At 40.1% G+C, this 23,364-nt stretch overlaps 1 protein-coding gene across 2 annotated transcripts in view; it reads right to left on the reverse strand.

Moving 5' to 3' along the window:
• Positions 1-413: 413 nt before the first annotated feature.
• Positions 414-23,364, reverse strand: part of ULK4 (unc-51 like kinase 4) — a 210,871-nt gene continuing 187,920 nt past the window's right edge. For both annotated transcript variants that reach the window (XM_056485487.1, XM_056485488.1), the window contains exons 36-37: positions 4,499-4,587; positions 414-1,627 (exon numbers count right to left, since the gene is read on the reverse strand). In XM_056485487.1, the coding sequence (XP_056341462.1) occupies positions 1,543-1,627; positions 4,499-4,587 (174 nt within the window). In that variant the 3' untranslated portion in view covers positions 414-1,542. The remainder of the gene's footprint in view (positions 1,628-4,498; positions 4,588-23,364) is intronic.

A 23,364-nucleotide genomic window follows, 5' to 3' on the forward strand; every position in this document is an offset into this window, starting at 1 on the left:
GGTTTCCTCACCATGGGGCAGGTCTAGCCAGATGAGAGGCAACTCCGCTTTGCGCCGGGCCTGCCAGCCCCACGTATCTCTGGGCTTCACAAAGGATGAACAGCCTCTTGACTAAGTTCCCCTCAGAGGTGCCCCAGCACTAAGGGTCAGCAAAGATTCCTTTGCCCACAAGCTCTCAGCTGGTTCAAAGCCCTTTTCCAGTGTCCTCAGTGTTCAGCTGCTGTGTGAGACAAGACCTGTGTGTAACTGGCTTCCCGTGAGGCAGCACCTGTGTGACTGCAAGGGGACAGTGGTTCTGAGACTGCTGGCTCAGCTGCAGACTGCACTTGTGCACTGTGCAGCTGTCACCAGCTCTGTGGGAGCAGCACTCCTGGGCACTTCCACTGCAGGCAGCAGTTTGCCAGCAGATCAGAGCAGGCCTTGGCTGCAGAGGCTCCTTGCTCAAGATGCTGAGAGCTGAAAGGAGCCACACCAGCCTGCTTCCCCTTCTGCTGCAGGGGGAGAGGGCTCACACAAGGAATTCAGCTTTGTTCTCAGCCACACTTGGCTACTCGACTTTTACTGTGAAATGCTACACCAAGTAATAGCCAGCACTTAACTCTTCCCTGTTTCTACTAACTTCAGCTGTTAAGCTATGAAAGATAGTGGTATTTGAAGTAATGTCAGAAAACTATTCCTGTGAGACACACAAGGTGAAATCTGTTTACATGGGGCTGTTTGCTTGCATCCACATACTCTGGGTTATGGGGCTGTCTGAAAGCAGGGGTGTAGCAGCAGCTCTCACAGGCACCTGCACTTAGTGGGTGCACTGACTGACATCAACCACAGCACATGTGGAGGAGAATTTAACTCTTCACACACTGTGATCTGCAAGCTCTAGAGGACCTTTTCTAGGGGAAAAGGTTCAACTTTTACTGGGGGTTTGACAAATTATCACACCTGATATCAAAGAACTGCAGAACAACACCCGTGTAGCTTAAGCTACAAGAGGCTGCTGAATAGAAACCTGGGTGACATCTATCATCCTTACATGCCACACACACACAGCCTCTGCATGATCACAGTGGTTGGTACTGGTTGCTTGAGGTGAACAATAGTGTCTGATAAAAAGGCATTTTCTAGTGCCAGTCACAAGCATGAGGTGACCCTTTAAGATGAACAGCCAAGGCAGTCACCTGGTCCAAAAGATAAATGAAAAAAAGATAAACAGCAGCTTGAAATAGTGGAACACTTTATGTTGTGAAGTAACTCTACTGTTTATTTAACTTATACTTTCAAGCTATCAAATACTTGAGCTACATCATGTAATGCCAGCAAGGTGAAGTAGTAACCAAGAATTCATCCTTACAGGGGTTTCAAAAACAAACCACCACTCCCTCCCCACCCCTGAATTAGCTTCCCTCCCTTCCTGAGCCAGCCCAAATTCTGCATATGCTGCAGCTCAGATTGCTAAATAAGTTACATCTGCTCAGCTCATCTGAAGGTGTTCCTGCTGAGCAGGGTACACAACCTGCATATTTCAGAAGGCTGGTCAAAAACAGCTCACTTGGAGGTCTCAGTGTTTTCATGGCCCACCGTTCTCAGAATTTCAAATGCCAAGGAAGCAACAGCAATGTCAGCATGAGCACTAGGAATTAAAAACAGTAACAGGTATTAGACATCCTCAGGAGAAAAAAATGTTTTGCTCAAATTCCACATTTGCCTATGCTGGAAAATTCTGAGTAGCCATTAACTGCACTCTCTACCAGCCTTTCTGTTAAGCAGTTAACCTGTAACCACTGATTCTGCCCTGTAGCACTTCTTGAGTAGAAATGAATTTCAGCCCAAACTCCCAATAACTGCTACCTCACTCAACCTTCTCTGTAAAATGAAGCAGATAGAATTTATCATACACCCTGTGACTCTTCACACACACACTTCCAGCTTGGCAGTATTTTCACACACACACAGAGCCTTCTGTCTGCAGCGCCCTCTGTACGGGCAGGCACTTCCTCTCCAGATGCTGCCCTTCTCCTGCAAGGAGGAGTGACTGTCCTTCCAACCACAGCACTGCACTGGGGCCCTTTGCTTCCTCACTTTTATTATATATATTTTGCCTAATTTTTTCTTCTGGAAAAACTTTTTTTCCTACCATTGGAATAGAGGCTCTAACACACTACCTCTATTTCACAGAATCAAGTATTTTGGTTTTTTTATAGACTCCCATTCTTCATCTATAGCTTAGAAAGGACATCAGCAGATCAATCTGCAACTTCTTGATTGCTGCTAATATCTGACAATATCTACTGGTACTCCATGCTCTGGGAATACAGAGCTAACCAGAAAATCAAAATGATCAGTTCACGAGTACATAAACCAGTGCCTTAATAAGCATTAGTTTAAATAAAAAAAAAATCAGTTAACTGAAATATATCTTAGCAACTGCCTTCACCAAAAAATAAATGTCCATGATCCCACATTTTAAAACAAGGATTTGATTCCAGGTGGTTACTAAGCAAAATGGGTTGGTCTTGCCATTCTTAAAACTGCCTGTTCCAACTAGCTCAGGAAGTATCACTTGGCAATCCATGGCTGCTATATGGCGGCAGGGGAGCACTGAAAGCTGTCAATCCAATCAGTTCTTTCTCTTGGCACATGAGAATCCCCCCACTCCGGAATCCCCCTTCTGACACACAAGAAGAGATTAGAAATCTGTCTGTAAGAAATGAGCAAAGCAAAAACACTCCTCAAGCAATTCAAACCACTGGTGGGTGGAAGGGCCTGGAATTTTAGACAACCCTGAGGATGGCTTAGATCCAGGATCTCAGCTGTACTGCCTCTAAAACATTTCCAGTTCTGCAGGAGATAAAGAGAAGCTCCTTAATCAGGTTTAAAGCACAGGTGAGGAGACCCAAGTTTATCAGGTCACCAGGGATATTTTGGGAAAAATGCCACAAGGAAATCTGAGGAGAAGGCAGAATATCTATACCTTCCATAAATAAATGTCCATTCAGCTAAGTCTGATAAAGCTTCCTAACTCCAGGCTTTCTCTGCCTCCCCGTTTCCAATTTATGCATGTCTGAATCCATTACAGCCCCAAGAAGCAGGCTGAATCCCTCTTAGTCTCTTCTGGAGGCAAATGGATAGGGACATGTGCTCCCTAAAGAAGGGGAGGAGGGGAAATGAAACCCATGAGTTCTCAGGTGCTCCCTTTCTGCTGTTACAGTGCAGGAGCTCGGCACAGGAGAGGAACCTGGCTCACCTTAATATATCAGACTAGTCCTCAATGGCATTATCTGGAATTTCATCTACTGAACATCTTGTGTTAAATTAGAGTGAGTGCTGTATATCTGGGCTCTCTGGGATGTGTTTTTCTGCATACAGAAATGCACAGACTGTAACAGACTACTGAGGAAGCCAGAAAAGCAGAACTCAAAGACAACTGAGCTGTCTGGTGCATCTAATGCTGAAATGCTACTAACAAAATGAAAGTTATTTCTAACAGAGGAAAACCCTGTCTTCCCCCACTCTCATTTTCAGTGGTGGTGCCTGTGTCTCCCTTGGGAAGAGCTGACATTTTATTTTAGTGAGATAATTTAATGTGTCATACAAAACTCTGTGAGTCAGCAGCCAAGAGTGCGAGGGGGATGCTGACTGCTCTGGACAGGTTTGGTTAGTCCTTGGTGTGCATCTCCTTGCACTCACCACATCCCAACATTTCCTCTCCATGTCTGCCCACACCCTTCCTTCCTTCAACACACAGTACACTCTGCCATAATGTTGAGGAGGCAGTTTTCCCAAAAGCCTGCATTTGGGAGGACAAAGAGTATTGAAAAGATTATCTTAGTGTTTCAAAAACTGACCTCAGAACTACAATTTCTCTATGAAATTTAGTTCAACCAGGAGTGAAATGAAGCCAAACAACCCACAGCAGAAGCATAAAATTTGTTTTGAGAGGAAGAGAACAGCCATTCATTCATTCATTCATTCATATGTCCAAGGGGGATTAGATAAGGGAAAAATCTATGGGAGATGAGCTAATCTTTGGCCAATTTGTTGGGACTAGCACCTCTGTTCTTGCAGAGAAGGCTATGGCATTCCTCTAAGTCTTGTGTCTTCTGCAGAAGCCACAGGTATTCTTAAACAAAAGCAGTTCTGTTCTTCAGCCGAATATTTGAAAGGAATCAGCTTGCAAATGCATCAACCACAGCACGGGGCACAAATGTTGCATTGTGCATGCAGCCCAAGAACCTGATAGAGGGACCAAGGTTTGGAATAAAATAATAAATTAAAAAAAAAAAAAAAGTCTGCAGAATCTACATACATGCAGCAGCTGGGGATCAAAGCGTGCTGCAGGCTCTGACAGAAAGGACTTTGGAGGAGAGCAGTGCAGGGAGGGGGGCCAGGGACAGAAACCTGAGAAGCTCTTACTGCACAGAATTATGGAAGACCATTGCACACAAAAGAGGAGGTGAGTGCTCTCAGCCCTGGAAATTCCTGAAAGCCTGAGGGAACTCACCTGGCAGTTTGGGCCAGGCTCTCTATCGCCTGGATAAGAGCATCGCCATCATTCTTCAGGCTCTCTGAGTGCTTCTTGTTTGAAGTTATCTGGAACAAAATGAAAGCACCTTTACCAAAGGCTTAGCAAAAGATTCCTCTCTGTCATTTTTGTGGGATAAGAGAGGGAAACAAGTTACAGCATTTACTACAATTGTAAATGGAATGTGACAATGAAGATGCCCATGAGAAAGTCCCTTTTACTGAATTTTAGGCAGAGACCATCTAAAATGTCTTGGCTTAGTTAACAATATTCACCCACGTTCTGAGTCCCTGTATATACATATCACAGCCTGCCAATCCTGATTTCATTCTTAGCATCAATGCAAATACAAGCCCCATTTAGTCTGAAACCCAGGGATATCTTGGGGAGACAGTTATTTTCATTTCTCACTTCAGGGAAAAGTAACCAAGCTTCTACCAGCCTTCAGATCAGGATGTGTGGGGTTTCCCTGAGAGAAACCAGGTTAAAATAACTGCAAAGTTGGCAACTGCATATAGAAATTTTTCTTGCCTCTCACCAGTTATTAGGAGTGTTACCTGCACAGGACACTCACATACAGAGCAGGGGGCTGAGTGACCAAAGGTATTTGCCCTTTTGTGTCAAATGAATCCTGATTATAGCTGATTTTGCTGCTGGTGGGTTTATTACATGAATCCACAATGACTGGTCTATTGTTTCTCCAGCCCTAGGTAGTACAACTACACAGCTCCAGACAGCCACACATTTCCTGATGGTTAAGCAGGTGAAAAGGAAGGTCACAGGGAACACAACATGAAGCCTCATGAACTGTAGCTTGAACAGACACTGAATATTGGCAGCTTACTGAAAAGCCCTTGTATCTCAAAAAAATTACTAAAAAAATCTGGTTTGCATGTCAGTTCTTGCTTGCAAAGGTAAATAAATCTTGGCTGAAGAGAAAGGAAAAGGAGAGGACCAGACCAGCTGATTATTTTGATACCGGAGGAGTTAATGCTTGAAACAGTAACTTCTAATTCCAAAATCTGGCAAGGACTTGTAAGCTTTAACGTGCTGTGGCTGGCCCTATTTACCATTGATCAAGCATCTGGGCAATATGCCTTCACATCTCTCTCTTAAATCACAACAGAAGCTGTATTTACAGCTGCCATCCCACTGTAAATTATCAGCAGTGATTCTGCAACAACAGTGTCACTCACTACATCTTATAATTGTAACATTCTCTAGTTTAGCAGTTACAGGGAATAGGGATCTGCCTGAAGTAAACCAAAACATATCCTGTGTGTTGGAAAAAACCCAATGATGCCATTACCTAAGCACAAATCATTGGTAAATCCTGACTACAGACGGCTAAAACTTTTTACTCTCTTGAGGTTCATATTTGATTCTCTCAGTTCATATTTCAGAAATCCAGCCTTCTCTGTTTGTTACCTGCTAGACAACAAAAAGGAATCTGGAATATGAATGTAAGGACATCACCACATTTAATAGGAGAAATACAGGGAGAAAAGTGCTTTCACAAGACATTGCTTTCTGTTCCTAACGAGTGGTCATGCCTCTACCAAACACTTCCCTGCAACTCCTGCAGCTCACCAGGTACTGCCACATTCCTTGCACTTTCCACATTCATGTCCCTTGTTTATCCTGCACACTTTAAAAAGCCAGGAGGTCACAGGGAAGGAAGGTCACTAGGACTGAATCTTGCTCCATAAAACTACCAGGTCAAATAAAGGTTACAGATAACTCTCATTCAACTACATCCTCCTAACTTTTGGGTGCTGACATTTTTACAACCCTCACAGTCTCTTCCCAAAATAGCAAATGGCATTATACAAAGAACATTCAAAATATGCTCAACTATAAAATCTGGTACAAAGTAAAACATTTATTTCTAAAATGATCTATTTCAATAGTAACTTATTCAAAGTGAGTCACATGGTCTGACTAGAAGCCTGTCCACACTGCAGCATGCCTTGTGTCACTATTTCTGTGCATACAATGCATTTGAATAGAAAGGATTAAAATGGCTTTATATGCACAGAAATTGTAAAAGACTGAAACAGAAACTCCCATGAGGTCATCTTACCACCTCTCTGTCAGACCTCATTGTGCAGAGCAGCTTTCAGCCACAAGCAATGGACTCCCATGGTATCCATCCACAGGGGCTACTCCCTGGGCTAACAAAATGCTTCAATAAGATCCTTTCAGTAGTAAAAGTGGTAGCACGAGGAGGGAAAGGATCAGCATGAGCTGCCTCCAGTTAAATTAAGTATAACCCAAATTTAGAACACATTTTCTTGAGAGTGCCAACTACCAGCTTCATCCAAGCCAAGGGGTGTTAGTGAAGAACCAACCTGTCCAGTCAGCAGTGCCACCTATGCCCACAAAGAACTCGCCAAGACCAAACAGGGCTGCACAGATTTACGGGGGTGGCTGGGGCTTCTCCACCAGCTCTTCATCACCAGTGTCCAGAAAAACGCTTCCTATCCACCATGGGCCTGGGAGAGGACCAATTCTGTGCTAGCAGGAAAACTGCAGGTTGAATACAGGGTGAGCTGACAGCACCCAGTAGCCAGCTCAGCCACAGCTGCCTATGGTTTTTTGTCAGCACTACCATGCTCTGATCTCTGGCACTTGTTCTTTATCTCAGTCTGAGTACATCTGATTGCTCCCTCAGCAATTTGAAGGTCTCTTGCACATGACAGATTACCTCCTGCTTCACAGGAGCATGTGAGAAATCTTATCTGAATCACTGTTCACTTCCAAAATGAAACTTTACTCATGTTTCTTATTTAAAAATTGATCCAGTTTCATCTCTTTTGTTCCAAAGATTATAATGAATTATGACAGGGCATAAAACTACCATTCACCAACATTTGAAAAATTAATGTTTTTTTCACTTAGTTATCTCTTTCTTCTACCCACCATTGCTGTGCCTTTTATCCACACCAGTTCTCATTCATTTGGAATTTTAAGAACTAGTTCAATGATCTCTTGCAATATTGCTGTTTGTTAGGGCTGGCTGCAACACAGATTCAATGACATAATCAATAGTTATTCCTTCAATTAAAAATGTAATTAAATCTCAGTTAAGTTGCACACTCACTGCAATTTAACAAGAATTTCAAAATTACTTTTCTTTATTAAGCCCACAATCATTCAGCAGCTCTCCTTTCCTCAATCCTGTTAAACAAGGGTGAGCCATAAGGAATATCATGGTTGATAGTATTTCCAAAAATTCAAGAAAACTATTCAGATATTACACTACTGCTTAAAGATGACTGCAGGAAAAGTTATAACATAAAACATTTCCACTGGAATATCTACTTCCCTGAGGAGTTTTGCATTCTTACTCTAAGAAGGGATTTTTGAAATTCAGATTTCAAGAAAGTCTAGAAACCTAAGGGCAAATTACTTCTGTTAAGGCTGGTTTCATAATGCTGAACTGATTTCTCTGATTAGTTTTAAGTCACATTTTGTAATTTACAATGGAGAGAAATTACCTAAGCAATAAACTACTTTCTCACCATTTTTTAGAGAAATAAATTCTTCTTTTTTGAGGTTTCAAGTGAACCATAAACTTGATGCCTGTGAAATAAACTGGAAAATAATGCAAAAATAAAGAGCTTTTTATTTGAAACTTTTTCTTGGTTGAAGAAAGGTCTTGGGAGAATATTCAACTTCAAGTATCATCTTCTCAAATACACAACTGCTGAGGATGTTCACCATTTGCATGTTCAGCAGATGCTTTTCTACAAGCTATTACCTTGCCTGTATCCACAGATACAAGCAAGGCACCACAAAATGTGCCTCTTTCTCACAAGCTGTTTCTTCTCTTTCCCAAACACACATATCTTAACCTCATAAAGCAATGCTTCCTTACATTTTCATCAAAATTTAATACTATTAAGCTAATTAAAGATACTCCATTCTTGCTCAACTTTACTGGCACAGGCTGAGAGCAGCCACATGGGTAAGGCAGAAGCTGCTGTGGGTTGATTTATCAGAACTACCAGATACTCACAGGCCCAATGTCAGCAACGCCTGAATATTGATGCATGTTGTGAATAAAGTATCACTTATCCCCTGTTGGAAGCTTTTCTGTGAATGGAACTTTTACCTTCAGCTGCTGCAGTACAAACAATCAGCAGTACATTTTTTCTACAGGCTAACTGGGACCCTATGTAGGGCACAAAATATAATACTAAAAATTAAGTTTCCAGGCTTAAAAACACTAAAGAATTGAGAACTCCCTCATTTCCCTCTAGACACTCTTTCAAATAATGTCTTCATAGGAAGTGCTGTTCCTGCAATTTTAAATATGTATCTCAGACTTTTCATTCCTACTCCCATCTTTGACTGGCTGAAGGCACTGTCAGTAGGACACAGAGCCTTTCATCCCCAACCAGAGCTACTGTTTCAAATGTCATCCAGGCTGATGGGGACTCAAAGTTGATGGCTATTCACAGCTGCTTAGTGTGACCTTATTCCTATTTTTTAAGGAACAAATGTCAAGAAATATAGTGGTGTTAAAAACATTGCTATAGCTGATGTGACAGCCAGCAAGTAAGTCAATGGGATAGTAACTTCAGAAATGAGGCACAATGCCTGGGCTGGAGGGGGAAAATCTTCTGTGTTGTGACCCATCTTATACCTAAGCCAGGGCATTTAATGGTGCTTTTTCTCCCAGGCTGTCAATTCTGAACTATTCACAAGCACTGCAGTAATCAAATAAATCATGTCACTTGATCTGTCATTCTCAGCTCACGGTGACGTGGCCAGAAATATGCAGCCATTCCTTCTCAGTGGAGGAGCACAATAACCCAGCAAATACTACAACCAGGGACTCATGCAGGTGAACTAAAACTAACAGATTCATTGGCTGTGGACTTACTAAATATAAGCATTTATTTCATTATAAATTGCTCTCCAAACATATACACTAAGCAGGCAGTGCCCAGAGGAACTACAATAAATGAACTCATCCCTTCCCATGGTGGATCAGGTGGATCACACTTCTGCAGGCCTGCACACTCTTACAAAGTAATGTAGCCTTACCTTTGTGTAGTGAAGTGCCAGACCAAAGAAAGCATTTGTAGCCTATAAAGTAGAGGCTGTGATGATGGCATTTAATTATCAGCCCCCAAAGAAAAATCCCAAGCAGGGACCCAGTGCCCCGGTTTAGGGCAAAATTTAGGAGGAAAACTCTGAACAGGGTCCCTCTAGAAAGCAAATTCAAGACACCTGCACAGTGCTTGGAGAGTGTTGCTGCCAAAGAGCATGGAAAACCTCCTGTTGAGAATAAAGTTACCCAAATTCACTCTCCTCTCTGGAGCTCAAGTTGCTAACGCAGCCAGTGAAAGCTCCCAGTCCAGACAGCACAGACCACAGTGCCTTTTCTCAGTGCCCCCACAGCAGGCTCCTGGGCTCTCCTGTAGCCCTCTCCACTTTTCTAGGCAAGTGAGGGTCACATTTTGTTGCTGTAGCAGGGTTTCCACTGAATGGGGAAGGGCAGGGAGGTCTGAATGGTTACCACACAGGGAGTAAATAACATGGGGACTTGGAAGGAGGTAATTGACAGCATGGCTCTTCAGGTAGGAGAAGTTAAACATGAACTCCCATTTTACTAGGAAAGCACTCCATCTATTAGGGCAATTTTACATCTGTGGCAGCAATTTTCTAAAATACAAAAGCAAAATAACTAAAACCTAGCAACAAAAATCCCAGATATATACAGTGGTCTTTCGTGAGGTGTTGAATCTGACTAGTTACACATGCTTTCAGCAGGTCTATGGGATAGGACCCTCTAAAGCACTGAGGTGCAGACAATTTACAGATTATTTAATGAAAATTAACGGTAACTCTCACCAGGCTGTGCTTACAGAGACATTGTATGCTCACTAGGATGGCCAGAAGTTATTTTTGCTCTCCATAGTGTAGGAGAGCTCATTCTAAAAGGGTAAGACCTTCATGGCATTGCTTCCTTGCTGCTCTTCTCTCTACACATTCTCTACACTCCAGTTCCAGCTGGAGAGAGACACAGAATGTGTGTGTGGGAAGAACAAATCAAGTCGGACAAGTTATATTTATGTTACTAATTGCCAAGTCATTTGAACAGGCCTGAGCAATGCTGCTGGACCATAAAAACAAGAAATGAGACTTACAAAAGCATGAGTGTTCCAGGTGTGCTTTGGCAAGCACATTGCAGTTAGGGATTGCAGACACACAATTACAAAGACTTTGTGGCCTTCAGATCCTGCAAATTACATGTGAAGACAAGCAGGTATCTGTGACCAAAAAAAAAAAAAAAAAAACCCAACCCCATACTACATCAGACAGCTTAGCTCTGATTTTAGAGTTCAAGAACCACTTTTTTTTCTCTTTATGGATAAAATTCTTGTTCCACTGAAGTCAACAAACACCTTTTGATTTTGATAAGGCCAAGATTTTATTTGAGGTGTTTTGTTTTCTTCTAATTTGTATATGTGTGTGGAGGTTTATTCTAAGTTCAAAGCCATTCCTATGGGTAACTTGGAACCGTCCCAGTTTCCCAGCAGTCTGAGCGCTGTGCTGGCTCGAGGACTATTCACAGACAGACAAGGAATGTCTCTCGCATGATAGATAATTGCTAATTGATTTTAGATGTTTCTTGACACCTATTCACTTTGAGGCTATTCTCTGCCCTTCAGCATATACATTTTGCACACAGAGGCATGCTCTGTAAAACTGTAAAATTCCCAGCTCTAAGGAGCATTGTCTGAACATAAGAGAAGATTAATAAAACTGCAGGGTGATTATTGAACAAAAGGCACTCTCTGTCTTGTTTGATTTTTCAAGTTTGGTTTTAATGCAAGTGGTGTTCTCAGCTTGCTTTCAGAAATGTCTCTATAATCCAGAAAATATCCATTATTGCAGTTTCCACCCTCTTTAATGAGTGAGATATTTGACTTAGCCGAGCTGGATAGGGCAGCCTCTTTATATCCATTATACAACCAGCTGACCACAACACCTTTATTAGCAAAAGTAAACTGCAGTTCTGTGTGGCAAAACATAGCTCAAAGCTGCTACAGGAGACTTCCACATAGGGCTGCAGTGTTGCCAAGTTATGCATGCTCAGAAGCCAGCCCAACATCTATATGACATTGGAAATTAGCACTTGCCATCCTGTTGCTTGTGATCTCATCTGCAAACACAGGTTCATCTGTCACCTGCTTGCCAAGGACTCCCTGAGGCTACTTCAGACCAGTTTTACTCTGTCCAAATGATCCCAGCCAGCCTCAGATACCTGCTTTAGCCAAATTGGGCCACATACTAAGCTTATGGAAAATTTGCAAGCCCTTGATCCCTCTTCCCATAGCTTCCAAGCAGCTGCCTGCATTTATCTTGCTGGAACTGATGAGACCACCACCTCCCAGGTACACTTCACCCTGGTAGTCTCTTGTAACACCCTCTTATAAAAGAAACAGGAAAATCCACTGGCAGAATTTTTTATTACCACAGTTCAGATCCTACATTTACGTTCCTTTAGGAGCTGTTATAGAGGCTCCCAGTTGTCGTGGAGCAAAGCAAACTAAAAATAGTTCCAAACAAACACTAAAACAATACACAGATTCACTGCACATCTAGGTTTTCCCTCAAGTTCATAATTTTCTGAATCTCTCATGTTCAAATATCCTTCATAGTCTTTTTCTAATCAGATTTTCTCCTAAAATAGCTTCTGACAAGTAACTCCTAATAGTTCTTAAATGTTGATTCCCATAACTCTTTTTCCACTGACACTATCCTTTATGGCCTAATAATTCAATCTGTGAATAAGATCCTTGAATTTCAACATCTGTCAACCCTTATATCTCCCTGTAAAATCACAAAATAGTCTAACTGCAAAGTTTTTTTTGAGTTATATCAAACTTTCATTGACATACTCCACTTTACTTTCACATATATGTTCATCTAGTACAGCTAAATCAAGATCTCTCACTCACATTTGTGTGCATGCAAACCTTCACTTTTGCTTCAGTGAATGGCCTTAGCTCAAACTATGACTAGTTTTTGATCTTATTTTCTCTCCCCTGTCCTGTTGGGGAGTAATAAAGCAGCATGGTGGGCACCTGGCATCCAAGCAAGGTCAGCCCACCACACATGCTTTGACAATTCAAATAATTTCAAACATTTACACACTTGTAAGGGTAAGAATCATTACTACATATAACTCATCTTCTCACTATTAGCAGAGCCAGTGACACCCAGAACATATTGGAAAGTGCTGACCTTTAAATGGCAATTACCATACAGGAGAAGAATGCAAGCAACCAAGCAATTACCAGTTTAATAAATGCTGTTATGTCTAAGGACACAAACCCTTGAACAGCCATACAGCAATGCTCAGGTGAACTGGGTAAACCCCTAGGAACAGCCAAGAAATCTCAGTTAACTGAGGAATTTGAAGTGTAATGCATACAGCCTCCAAGAAAAGTTACCTACAGCCTGACAGTGTTCCTTGTCCAGCTTTAAAATGCTCCTCATACAGATAAAAGACATGCCTTGACAAAGGCAGAGTGATGTGAACAGAGCTGTCCAAGTTGTCTGTCCAGTTCAAGTCCCTAACTGTCCCAGAGCAGAATCTCTATATGGCATTGATCAATGGATCAGTTATTCCATGAAGGATGAAACTAAATGCTCACATTTGTCATAATCTGGACTTAAGCTCAAGACTCCCAACAATTAACCATCTCTACAACTTGGCTTGATGAGTTAGATTTACTATTCCAAGAAAAGCAAGAATTTGATAAGTTAAATCAGTAATTAACACTCATTAAGAAAAACTCATTTGTAAAACTCATTTGTACAAAAAGAGTAGCAAAATCTTGTTAGAAAAATCATTCTGAACTATGATTTTGAGCTAAATATTAAAGCACCTAACATTAGTTCCTTTGTAGCCCCTACAGACTTGATTTCCAGGGACACATAAAACTCAGACACCTTGAGATTTTCCTTAAGTACCAAACATGGATAGTCTTGCATATACAGGAGAAAAACAAAACCACCCCTCCTTCTGCCAATATCCAGAAAAATGCTCTGAAGATTTTTGTTATTGGGAAAAAAAAGGATCAGTGTTATTTACGCTTCATGCAAAATGCAACTAGGAATGCAAATGACTGAACAGGGATGTAAGTCTATAAAACACCAATTTCTGAGGAAAATTATGCTTTATATAATGGTTCAATTTCCATAAAATTGTAAAAACTGCCATAAAAACAAATGGATTTCTGAAACTGATGCTTGCTTATTGTCATGTGACAGATGGCTCTGGCTGCCTGGCAGAGAACAAACAGCTACCTCATGGGTTCTCACTGACCTTGGAAAGAATCATTTTAGTCTGTTTTTCATTTAACAAGTCCAGTTGCATTTATGTATCTTTACAGCAGCAAGTCAGTCATCCATGTGTAATTACACAGAGGAGGTCAAAAGGAAGTAATAGTGATGAGCCCAACAGATGACACAGCTTGGCAATCTCAACAGTATTGCACTATGTAAAATTACAGTGCACTGAAACACCAAATGAGTCCAGCAATACTTTTGTGCCCACAGAAACAATGAATTAGGACTCCATAACGAAAACAACAGTGATAGTCATTGGGAATTACATGGCCTCGAATTATGAATTGAACAAACAGGTTGCAGGTTTCAGAACTGCCAGTTTCACTACACAACCCAAAGCCAAACAGCTGTGTGAAGACAGCCTATTTCTCATTGTTGACCATGGCAGTATTACTTTTTAGACAGCTCCAGTACCTACTCATAACCATATTGGGTTCCCAGTACCCAAATACCATCACCAGTGATAATAGCTGGGGGGCTATCTCAGAAAGCAAACATGTTCCAAACAAAGGGGTAAGTAGCTTCCCCCAGGAATTGAATCTGCAATATGTCAGACACTGGAATAAAGACTTCTTATTCTTGGTGCTCTCCAAAGTTAAGAACAGATCCCATTTTTGATTTTCCCATCCCCATCAATGTCATTAAAGAGCAGCTATTACAGATTGACTGAAAAATGTCAGTTGTGAAAACAACCATCAACCAAAATGCCAGTCTAAATGTGCACTTAACATAGACACACATATACTTACAGACTTACACTACTTATTCCAAATAAACATAATAATACTTAACACAGAATGAATGGTTCAGTAGGCCAAGTTGTGAGTAAGCATTCACAGCTACTTCAGAGGTCATCCTCCCTCATTGCACCTCACAGTGCAGTTAACCACAAGTCGTCAGTACATTCGGGTTTTGGGTTTTGTTAACACTTGCCTGTTCATTAAGTTGTGTTTTGACTTCACACACTTCATCATTTATGAGCCCTGCTGTTTTAGTGACATCAAGAAAAAACTGATTTGATGAGTTCACATCCATTTTCTTCTCTGTCTCAACTCACACTTGGCTGACTGTCAGTTTCATCAAAGACTGGCAGGAAAATGTTCCTAGGAGAGCTTTCTTAAGCTTTTCTCAATTTATGGAGATTTAGCTCCTGTGCATAAGAGAAATTCTTGAAGATATCTCCAACATAACACCATCCTATTGTCCTTTATAATTATATTTCAAAATACGGATGAATATAAACACTGTGGAGATTCCTTGCTGCGACTGCAAAAACAAACGGGCTTCAAAACAGGGTTAAATGATTTCCAGCAGAAACTTGCAAAGAGAAGATAAATTACCCTTTTCTTTCAACACAGTGCTGTGCAGTCACCTTCATCTTTTATCAGCTACCATTTCCACATATGCAAGTGCTCTTCTTATGTTAGGATAACAATCTTTAACCTGGCAGTCTTCTATCAACAATAGAAGAAAAAGACACAAAGGCCATGAGTCCAACATGATGTCTTTAACTAGTGGCATGAATTGCAACATAATGCTTTACTGTTAATTATAAAAGTCAGAGAAGACCAACACTCATTTTATTTAAGGACAAAACTCCAGTAGCTAGTAACTCATCCCTGGCAGTATAAGAAGCAGGGTGATGCATGACAATTTTGCATAATACTCAAAAGATGGAACCAATAATACATACACATATTCTGCATATACATTCTGCATAATACAGAAGATGGAATGAGGGGAATAAGACTGGCTGTCTATGCAGGCTGTGGCCACAGCAAGAATAATTTTGACCCAATGCAAAGGCCCAATTGCAACTGCCAAAGTGGGACAAGGCAAGGAGGAATATACCACAGTGTCAAGAAATGAGTGTAGAAATTATAAAATATCTGTTTAAATACTTCATCCTCTGCACAGAGAAAACTCTGTCTGGCACTGATACTCCAGCTTATCTCCTCCATTGTGTAGTTAAACAAATTTTAGCTAAATTAAAATAATGCAATTAAGTAAAGAGTCAAGCAATCACAAACACTTCAGCTAAAGCAGTTCAAGAGATTACCAACTACTCAGCTGGAATGTGAAATCTATGTATATATGCACTCACTACATGGCAGTGCTAAGTGGGCTGGCTTGAACCACCTCTGTTGGTGACTTAGAGAGATCTGTTCTAGTCTGTGCTGTAAAAGATGGGGAGAGCCCATACAGGTGGCTGTGCTATCTCAGCAAAGGTAGCATTAATTTCCAACTGAGCAAGCAACAGCTTCTTCAACTCCTTTGCCTTGATGGCACCACAAGAGATTATTTTTTAATGCATCCTTATTTTTATAAACATATTTTGAGATTAGTTATGTTGTCAGTTATATTGTCCAAAAGGGTTTGTTTGGTTTAGTGCTTACAGTGCTTACAGTTAAAAAAGATTTAAAAATCCCTGTTTCAACTGTCTGTTCCATTTTTTTGCCAGTGGTTCCCAAAGTAGGAAGAGGAGAATAAGATCCCTGTTTTAATCTCACTTGCTCTGGTTCCCAATTTAGCTGGAACAGCCAAGGAAGATGTGACTACACAAATGCTGGCCCGAGACAGGTTTCCAGGTCTGTGGAGAAGGGACAGCAGGGAGGCAGGACAGTGAAGCAGAGGCAGTGTGGACTATGCAGGGCAAACCCCACTGCTGCCAACACCACAGTGCCTTAGGCATGAGCTCACAGACTTTGTCATTAAATGGTGGAGATAAAGAGGTAGAAAGATAAGAAGGATTTTTTCTGCAAAGTACACAGCAAAGGCAGTCAGTTCTGTAAACACAAAATCTAGTGAATTTCTAAAGAAAACCCTTATCCTATAGGAAGTAATTTAATTTGGATTGGGGAGCATTCTCTGGAAGACAAACTGACCATTTCTCTTTGTAACTGTCTAATACAGGAGAGATTGACCTTTGCATTCTCATTTTGATGCTTATCTTGAACAAACAGCCTAGAAGTCAATGTCTACTGAGAAAAAATTAGGGAAGTGACTTTTCTCTAAAAGTGCAGGGCAAGTCCAAGGGAAAAACAATTAATAAATATGAGGCCAGCAGCTGTGGCTGAATGTTAACCAGCTTTGTGATGCTGTGTTTATTTTGCCATGAAATGCTGCTGAGACAAGTTAAACTTCAATCTTAAACTACATGATTAAGTTTTTCAGGGAGGAAGCTTTTGTTATCTCAAAATACACTGTATTTCAGTATGAGCAGCGGAACAAACATTTTCTTGTATTATACATTTTTGCATTTATCTCATGGGTGAACATAGTGTTCAAGGAATGGATAGCACTGACCAAAGGCAACCCTATTGAATTCAAAGGTTCTGACAAATTTTGCCCATCCAGATCAGGCAGTGAACCTCACACCTGGTTTACAACACCATCACTTCTGCAGTCTCAGCTTCAGCTGAAGAAACAGTCCTATGAAACTGTGTAAAAACCAGCTATCCACAACAAAGCTGTCAGCTATGATCTAATCAGACTGTGAACTGAGTATTTTTCCCTCTCATTTTCACTTTGACTATGGAAAAAAAAAATCATAAAGCAGTATTATCAATGAAGGTATTCATAATAAATATGCACAGGTTATAAATAAAGCATTTTTAACTTCATTATGCAATTTGTTTTCTTGTAGAGGTTACAAGTGAAAATTCCTCAGACACTTTTCCTGATGTGCAGCTCACTACACCAGTGTTTTACATTTGCCCTTGCACAATTACCATTAACAAGGTATGCCTTAAAATTAGATGTTGCAGTCCATATACTTAACCTGATTAGGTCAATAATTTAAATATTAACAGTTGCAGGCAGATAGATTCTTTTTAAACAAGAAGTCCTTACATACTCTCACAGTATATTCTTTAAAAAACACAATGGTTTCAGATGCAGAATGAGCACCTGGATGTCTGCCACAATATCCTGCTCCTGTGCCCACCAATCAATCTTACAACTTTGTCCTTCAAGTTTTAGGTAACTGAGTCACAGTACAAACTTAATCACATCACAACACAAAGCTGATGTGATGATCTCATTACTGTTCCAGGAAAAGGAATAAACTCAATTCCTGTTGACACCAGCAAATCCAGATTTCGGCAAAGACCCACAAAGGTCCTGACCAGATAACAGAGAGAACAAGTAACATGACTGGCACTCTATTAAGGAAACTATTATTGCAAGCGAGATAGTGACAACGAAACTTTTAAAGAAAGTCTCAGTGCTTTGTCAGAGGATTTTTGAATTTTAAAGGAGATTTTGAAGGATAGTTGATCCAACCAAATCTATGATCCTTTTTTGGTAAGTTTAAGGTACCTGGAAATTACCTTTATGTCAGGATAAAAATAATTTTTTACATTAAAGAATAGATTTATTGCACTATTTGAAGAACTCAAGCCAATCTAAATTGGCTGAGAGGTTCATTTTGAAGCTCTTTACCCTTTTTAAGTACTATATTTGGATTGCTCCCTAGCATAGCATAAGACATGTAGAAACAAAATATAAAATGACTAAATCTGACTTAAAAAGAATAACTGTCTGATCAAAGCCCCTAGCTCACCTGTGTTGCTTTTTTAGGTTTGGGGTGTTCTAGGTGTTTTTTTTTTTTTTGTAAAACTAACTAGCAGGAAGTCTTATCTTCTGAGAGTTGCACTTAAAACTGATTGTTTATAAAGATTTGAAGAATGATTGGGAATATCATTCTAAAAAAGCACCCAGGGGAACTGGGTGGATCAAGGGATTGCTAATGAGATATTGAATCTTTCACATCTAAAGTGCTGATTTAAATTCAACTCAACACAAAGTTCCCCCAACCGGTATCCGATGATCTGTAAAAAACAAGATGATGTTCTCACTCTATTCTTAGAAAATACATGTTGAACTGCCAGGAAATTCATCACTCTTTGCAGTGAAACCAAGAAGCAAACTGACAATGAAACACTTTAAATTATTTTTTATCTCTCCATACAGTAATATAAAACAAGGTTTTGGCTTTCTAGATCATGCTTACTTTCCTCAACCTGTTCAAAATAAGTTTCAGCCTCTAAGACTACTACAGTAAAACCAAATAAACATTTTGGTAAGGTAAAAATTATTATTGAAGTTGCAGAGTAGCTATATTAGGCTTTAATGACTTATAATTTACAGAAAGGCCAGTGGTAGATGTTAATGAGTGACTCAGATGACTTGCTATTATGCTTTTCTGCAGAAGCAGTCATTATCACGTCAGTTGCTCAAAACATAGCACTCTCTCATCCTCCTTCTCATTTAATAAAACAAATTAATCATTTCCAATCATTAATGTACTTAGAGAATTTAGAAACTAGTTTCACTCATAAATTACAGTAAATCTATCATTTAAATTAACTAACTAGTCATTCTATAGACATTTTGTTTGTTTGAACATACTTTAGCCTATTAACTATTTGCAACTTTTATTATTGTGATTCTTGGTTTACTAATGGGATTTGTGGTAGATCAGCTGTATGACATATTACCTTTTCTCTGTGCTGACTGGGTCAGATTGAGAGTCCATCTTCTAGGCTTCAAGTTCTTTGCTCTTGGTAGATGACAAGACTATCAATCTCAAATGGCTACAGTGCAAACAAAGCCCACAGCCCGCACAGGCAGATGGACTGACCTTACCTGCATATCAATCAGTGGGTTGGGAACACATTAATTGATACAACACGACCAGAACCTGTTCCACTCATATAACCTTCTTCCCTCTTTCCTTCCTCCCCAAAAGTGCTCTTTTCCCCCCATAATCCAAGCCCCTTCTCCCTGCAAGAGCTTCTCTCACCACCCACATGCCCAAGGGAAACCCACCAGTTATCAGAGCAAGACCCAGCCATGTGCTGGTGGTACTACATGGAATGGGGAAGACTAGGTAAATTCTTTGTTGTGTTTTTCAAATGATCCCTTTATAAAGTTCATATCTTACCAGGGAAAAAAGCTTCTTCCTGTGCTGGGTCCCAGGACAAATCTAAAGAGATTGTCCCTTGGACCAGGAAGAAGGAATGTCGTCCTTTTAAACAATGGAAGTTGCAGACTATCCATAGATGGTTACCTCCACAGTACCATCAAAAAACTCCAGTAGGTTTTAAGATGCTGCTTACAGCAGGTATGCTTACAGCTGGCCAAAGCCATCAAACACAAGAAACATTTCTTAGCAGGGATAAAGAGAGACATTTTTGGAGAAGATACCATTTCCTCTCCTGCTAATTCTTTCCTACTTCCTTCCCCTTGTGCACTGCCTTATGTATCCTGATCCATTCCACATCCAGTTTTCTCAGCCATTCCTCCACAGACACTCATGAGCAGGAAATTTGCACCCAGGTGCTGGAAATTTGTCCTAGGGGACAAAATCAGCAAATTTAACTCATGGCAGGGGCAGGTTCCTTCAATTCATTAGAGGAGGTCATTGCTGCACTCATCACCTATGTATAGAGACAGTGATATAAGCGAGTAACAACCACCAACATCTTGAGCACTCTTGAGTCCTTGAGAAAGCCCTGGATGTGGTCCTCTGGAATATAGTTGGTGAGAAGGAAGAAGCCACCTTAGAAGGTGCCAGAAAAAAATCCATTCCAAAGATACAAATACTTGGCTACCACCTTTCCATAAAATCAATGTCTTTGGTCTGATTTCTGTGATCTGGGGAAGGAAAGATTCCCTATCTTCCAATCTAGGTCTTCACCTAGATGCTGAAACAACATCAGCACTCGGTGCTATCTTCTCTACCTAAACCTTCTCTTACAGCTCCAGCTGTTTCCAGTCTCCATTTGTGGTCAATCCCACAAGGCTTGGCAAGAGCCAGAATGAACTGGATCCAGAGAGAAAAGGTGTACATAGAGTGCCCTTTCTTCTTGCATTTCCTGTAGATCTGTTAGAGGGGTGTAATTCTCTACCAGGAGGCTGCTAACAAGCTTCCTGGTACCCTTTAACTTTTTCAAAGAGTAGATGTACACACATGCTCCAATCTCCTCCCAAAGAAGTTGGATGTGTGAACAATGTGCTTCAACCCAGTGGTCTATCTGGACCCAGACTTTACACTTCTATCACTCAAGGATGAATAAGACAAGAGCCTTTAGGCTCCTGGATGACAATTTTAGGTACTGGTGACAATTTGACAGAGCCCTTCACCAACTTGTCCTTTTCCTGTTGCTGCAGCGCAGGGACTATAGAGCAGGCACACACCTGCTCTACATCCCAGCACCTCCACTATGAAGAAAAGATGTTTCCTTCGTATCAAGCCTAAACTGCCAAAAAGTCTCTATAAAGCCTATCTTATCTGACTGGCTATTGTAATAATGACCAAAGGCTGACCTTAGTCAAAATTAGGAGCTCGTGCCCATTACACCAGGTAGCAGTCCACAAAAGGGCCTGACCAGCCACAGGGGAGCTCCTTACTCATTTCTGGCTTCATGGATATTTTTCTTCAGCAAGCCTCAAGGTCTATATAAGAGTTAGGAGGATTTTTCTCTATATTTATCATTACCGATAATGAATGTTACTGAAATTCTGTCACCCATTCAATGAATATTTTGATTTGTCTGCAACTCTTCACCATTAGCCTTGGTTTTGAATAATTCTGTATCATCGAAAAATCTTTGTCATATCATTCTACATCTCTCTTTTCAGGTAATTTATTAATGCATTGCAGAGCGAAGATCCTGGTGGGCTTATGAAAATAACCAACATTCATGGTGCAATACTAGCTATTATTATTTTCCACCATTTAAGCTGCTATTAATCTGTGAGAAGAACTTTTAAGTCTCATGGCTTCTCACAGCCGCTTTTGAAAGTTCTACTGAGAAGCCTTAAGAAATGCCTTTTCAAACTCCCAGTCTACTATATCAAGCAGGTTACAATTCTTCACACACTATTGACTCACCTGGAGCAACTGGATAAATATGGCTTCCCTCCACACACATTATATTGACTCTTATGTAATCCACTGTATTTATCTTTCTGTCTACCCATCCCTTCCCTATTATCATGCCTTATAGTTCAGCCTTACAGAAGTCAGAGTTAATTGCCAGAATGATCCCTGGAGCCTTTTAAAAAATGTTAATCTAGATAATAGTTTACCTGCTAGGCTGCATATCAGAACTACAAGCTCAACAATTTCTTGGACAATTACCATTGGGATCAGCTGACCTGTTATTACTAAATTAGTTAAATTGTTCTAAAATATCTTTTTGTAATACCTTAAAGTTTTTTAGACAATTCTATATATGTAAAAAATCAGATTGAGATGATCAAACTATGTGACAGGCAAAAATCAGAAGTCTGAAAAGTTATCTTTGTGGTGTAAGCCCAAGACTTTCCCTCTTCTTCAGAAGAATACTTTGTGTCAGTTGAAAAAGTGAATTCTTATGCAAAGTTACAGTAATTTCTCAAAATCTTTGTAAATAGTGATGAATTACTTCCTCCATTGCAGATGATGTATGTTCATTTGGTGAAAAACTGAGCTATTAATGACAACTACCCCTTAACATGAAGAGTGGCATCTTTGTCTCTTATGAGACAAGTTTTTGAGAAGTACGCACCTCAGAGTATAACCTGGAGGACTGACTTTGCTAAATAACACACACTAATCAACTTGGTAGAACAACACAAACAATAATCTAAATTACTACCATTCACTGCCAACAAGCTTTTTTTAGCGCCTCAATATTTACAGACATAAACATTCTAAGAGAGATAGAAGACTGCAGACCATAGGAAGTCCTCTGATGGACAACTCATATGAAGGAAGACTATTTCATCAGCTCAAAATTATTTCTTATGTTTTCCCTTGAAACATTTCCTGGATAAAGCTCCTGGAGATGAGACACCTTCTAATTGTGTCCATCCTTTATCACATTTCCATCCAAAAATTTCATACACAAGAGGGACTCTCCTCAAAACTAACACTCAGAATGACATTTCTTGTATGTTGCCATTTCTGAATTTCTCAGAGAAACAGAAATGAGGGAAGTTTTTAAGGAGTATGTTCCCATGTATTTGTAGCATATATATGACAAGGATACAAATATATCATAACAGCATATTTAGCCTTTGAATCTGAGAACAAATTATGGATGTATTTGCTCTTGTTCAATGTAAGCACCACTGCTAAGCACTTTTTGAAAGATAATAAGGCAGTGGAAAGAACTAAGATACACAAAACTATGAGAAGAGGATAATTTTGTAATGAGTATATACTGTGGGAGTCCTCTGAATAGATTCTCAGAACCAAGAAAAGCAGAACCATTTTTCATTTTCTAAATGAATTAAAACTTCTAACAAAGAAGTTTTATTATAAGTTTTAGTTTTATAAGATTAAAGAATCTTATTGCCATAGGACATGCCAGTGCAGTAAAAGTAGGATATGATAGCTTTTCAATGAGAAATAGAAATCACAGGTTTAGAGTTGAGAGAATAATAAAATATAGGAAGTTAAAATTAAAAAAATGTTG

This window comes from Oenanthe melanoleuca, chromosome 2 (genome assembly GCF_029582105.1).
Source record: "Oenanthe melanoleuca isolate GR-GAL-2019-014 chromosome 2, OMel1.0, whole genome shotgun sequence".
Lineage (NCBI taxonomy): Eukaryota > Metazoa > Chordata > Aves > Passeriformes > Muscicapidae > Oenanthe > Oenanthe melanoleuca.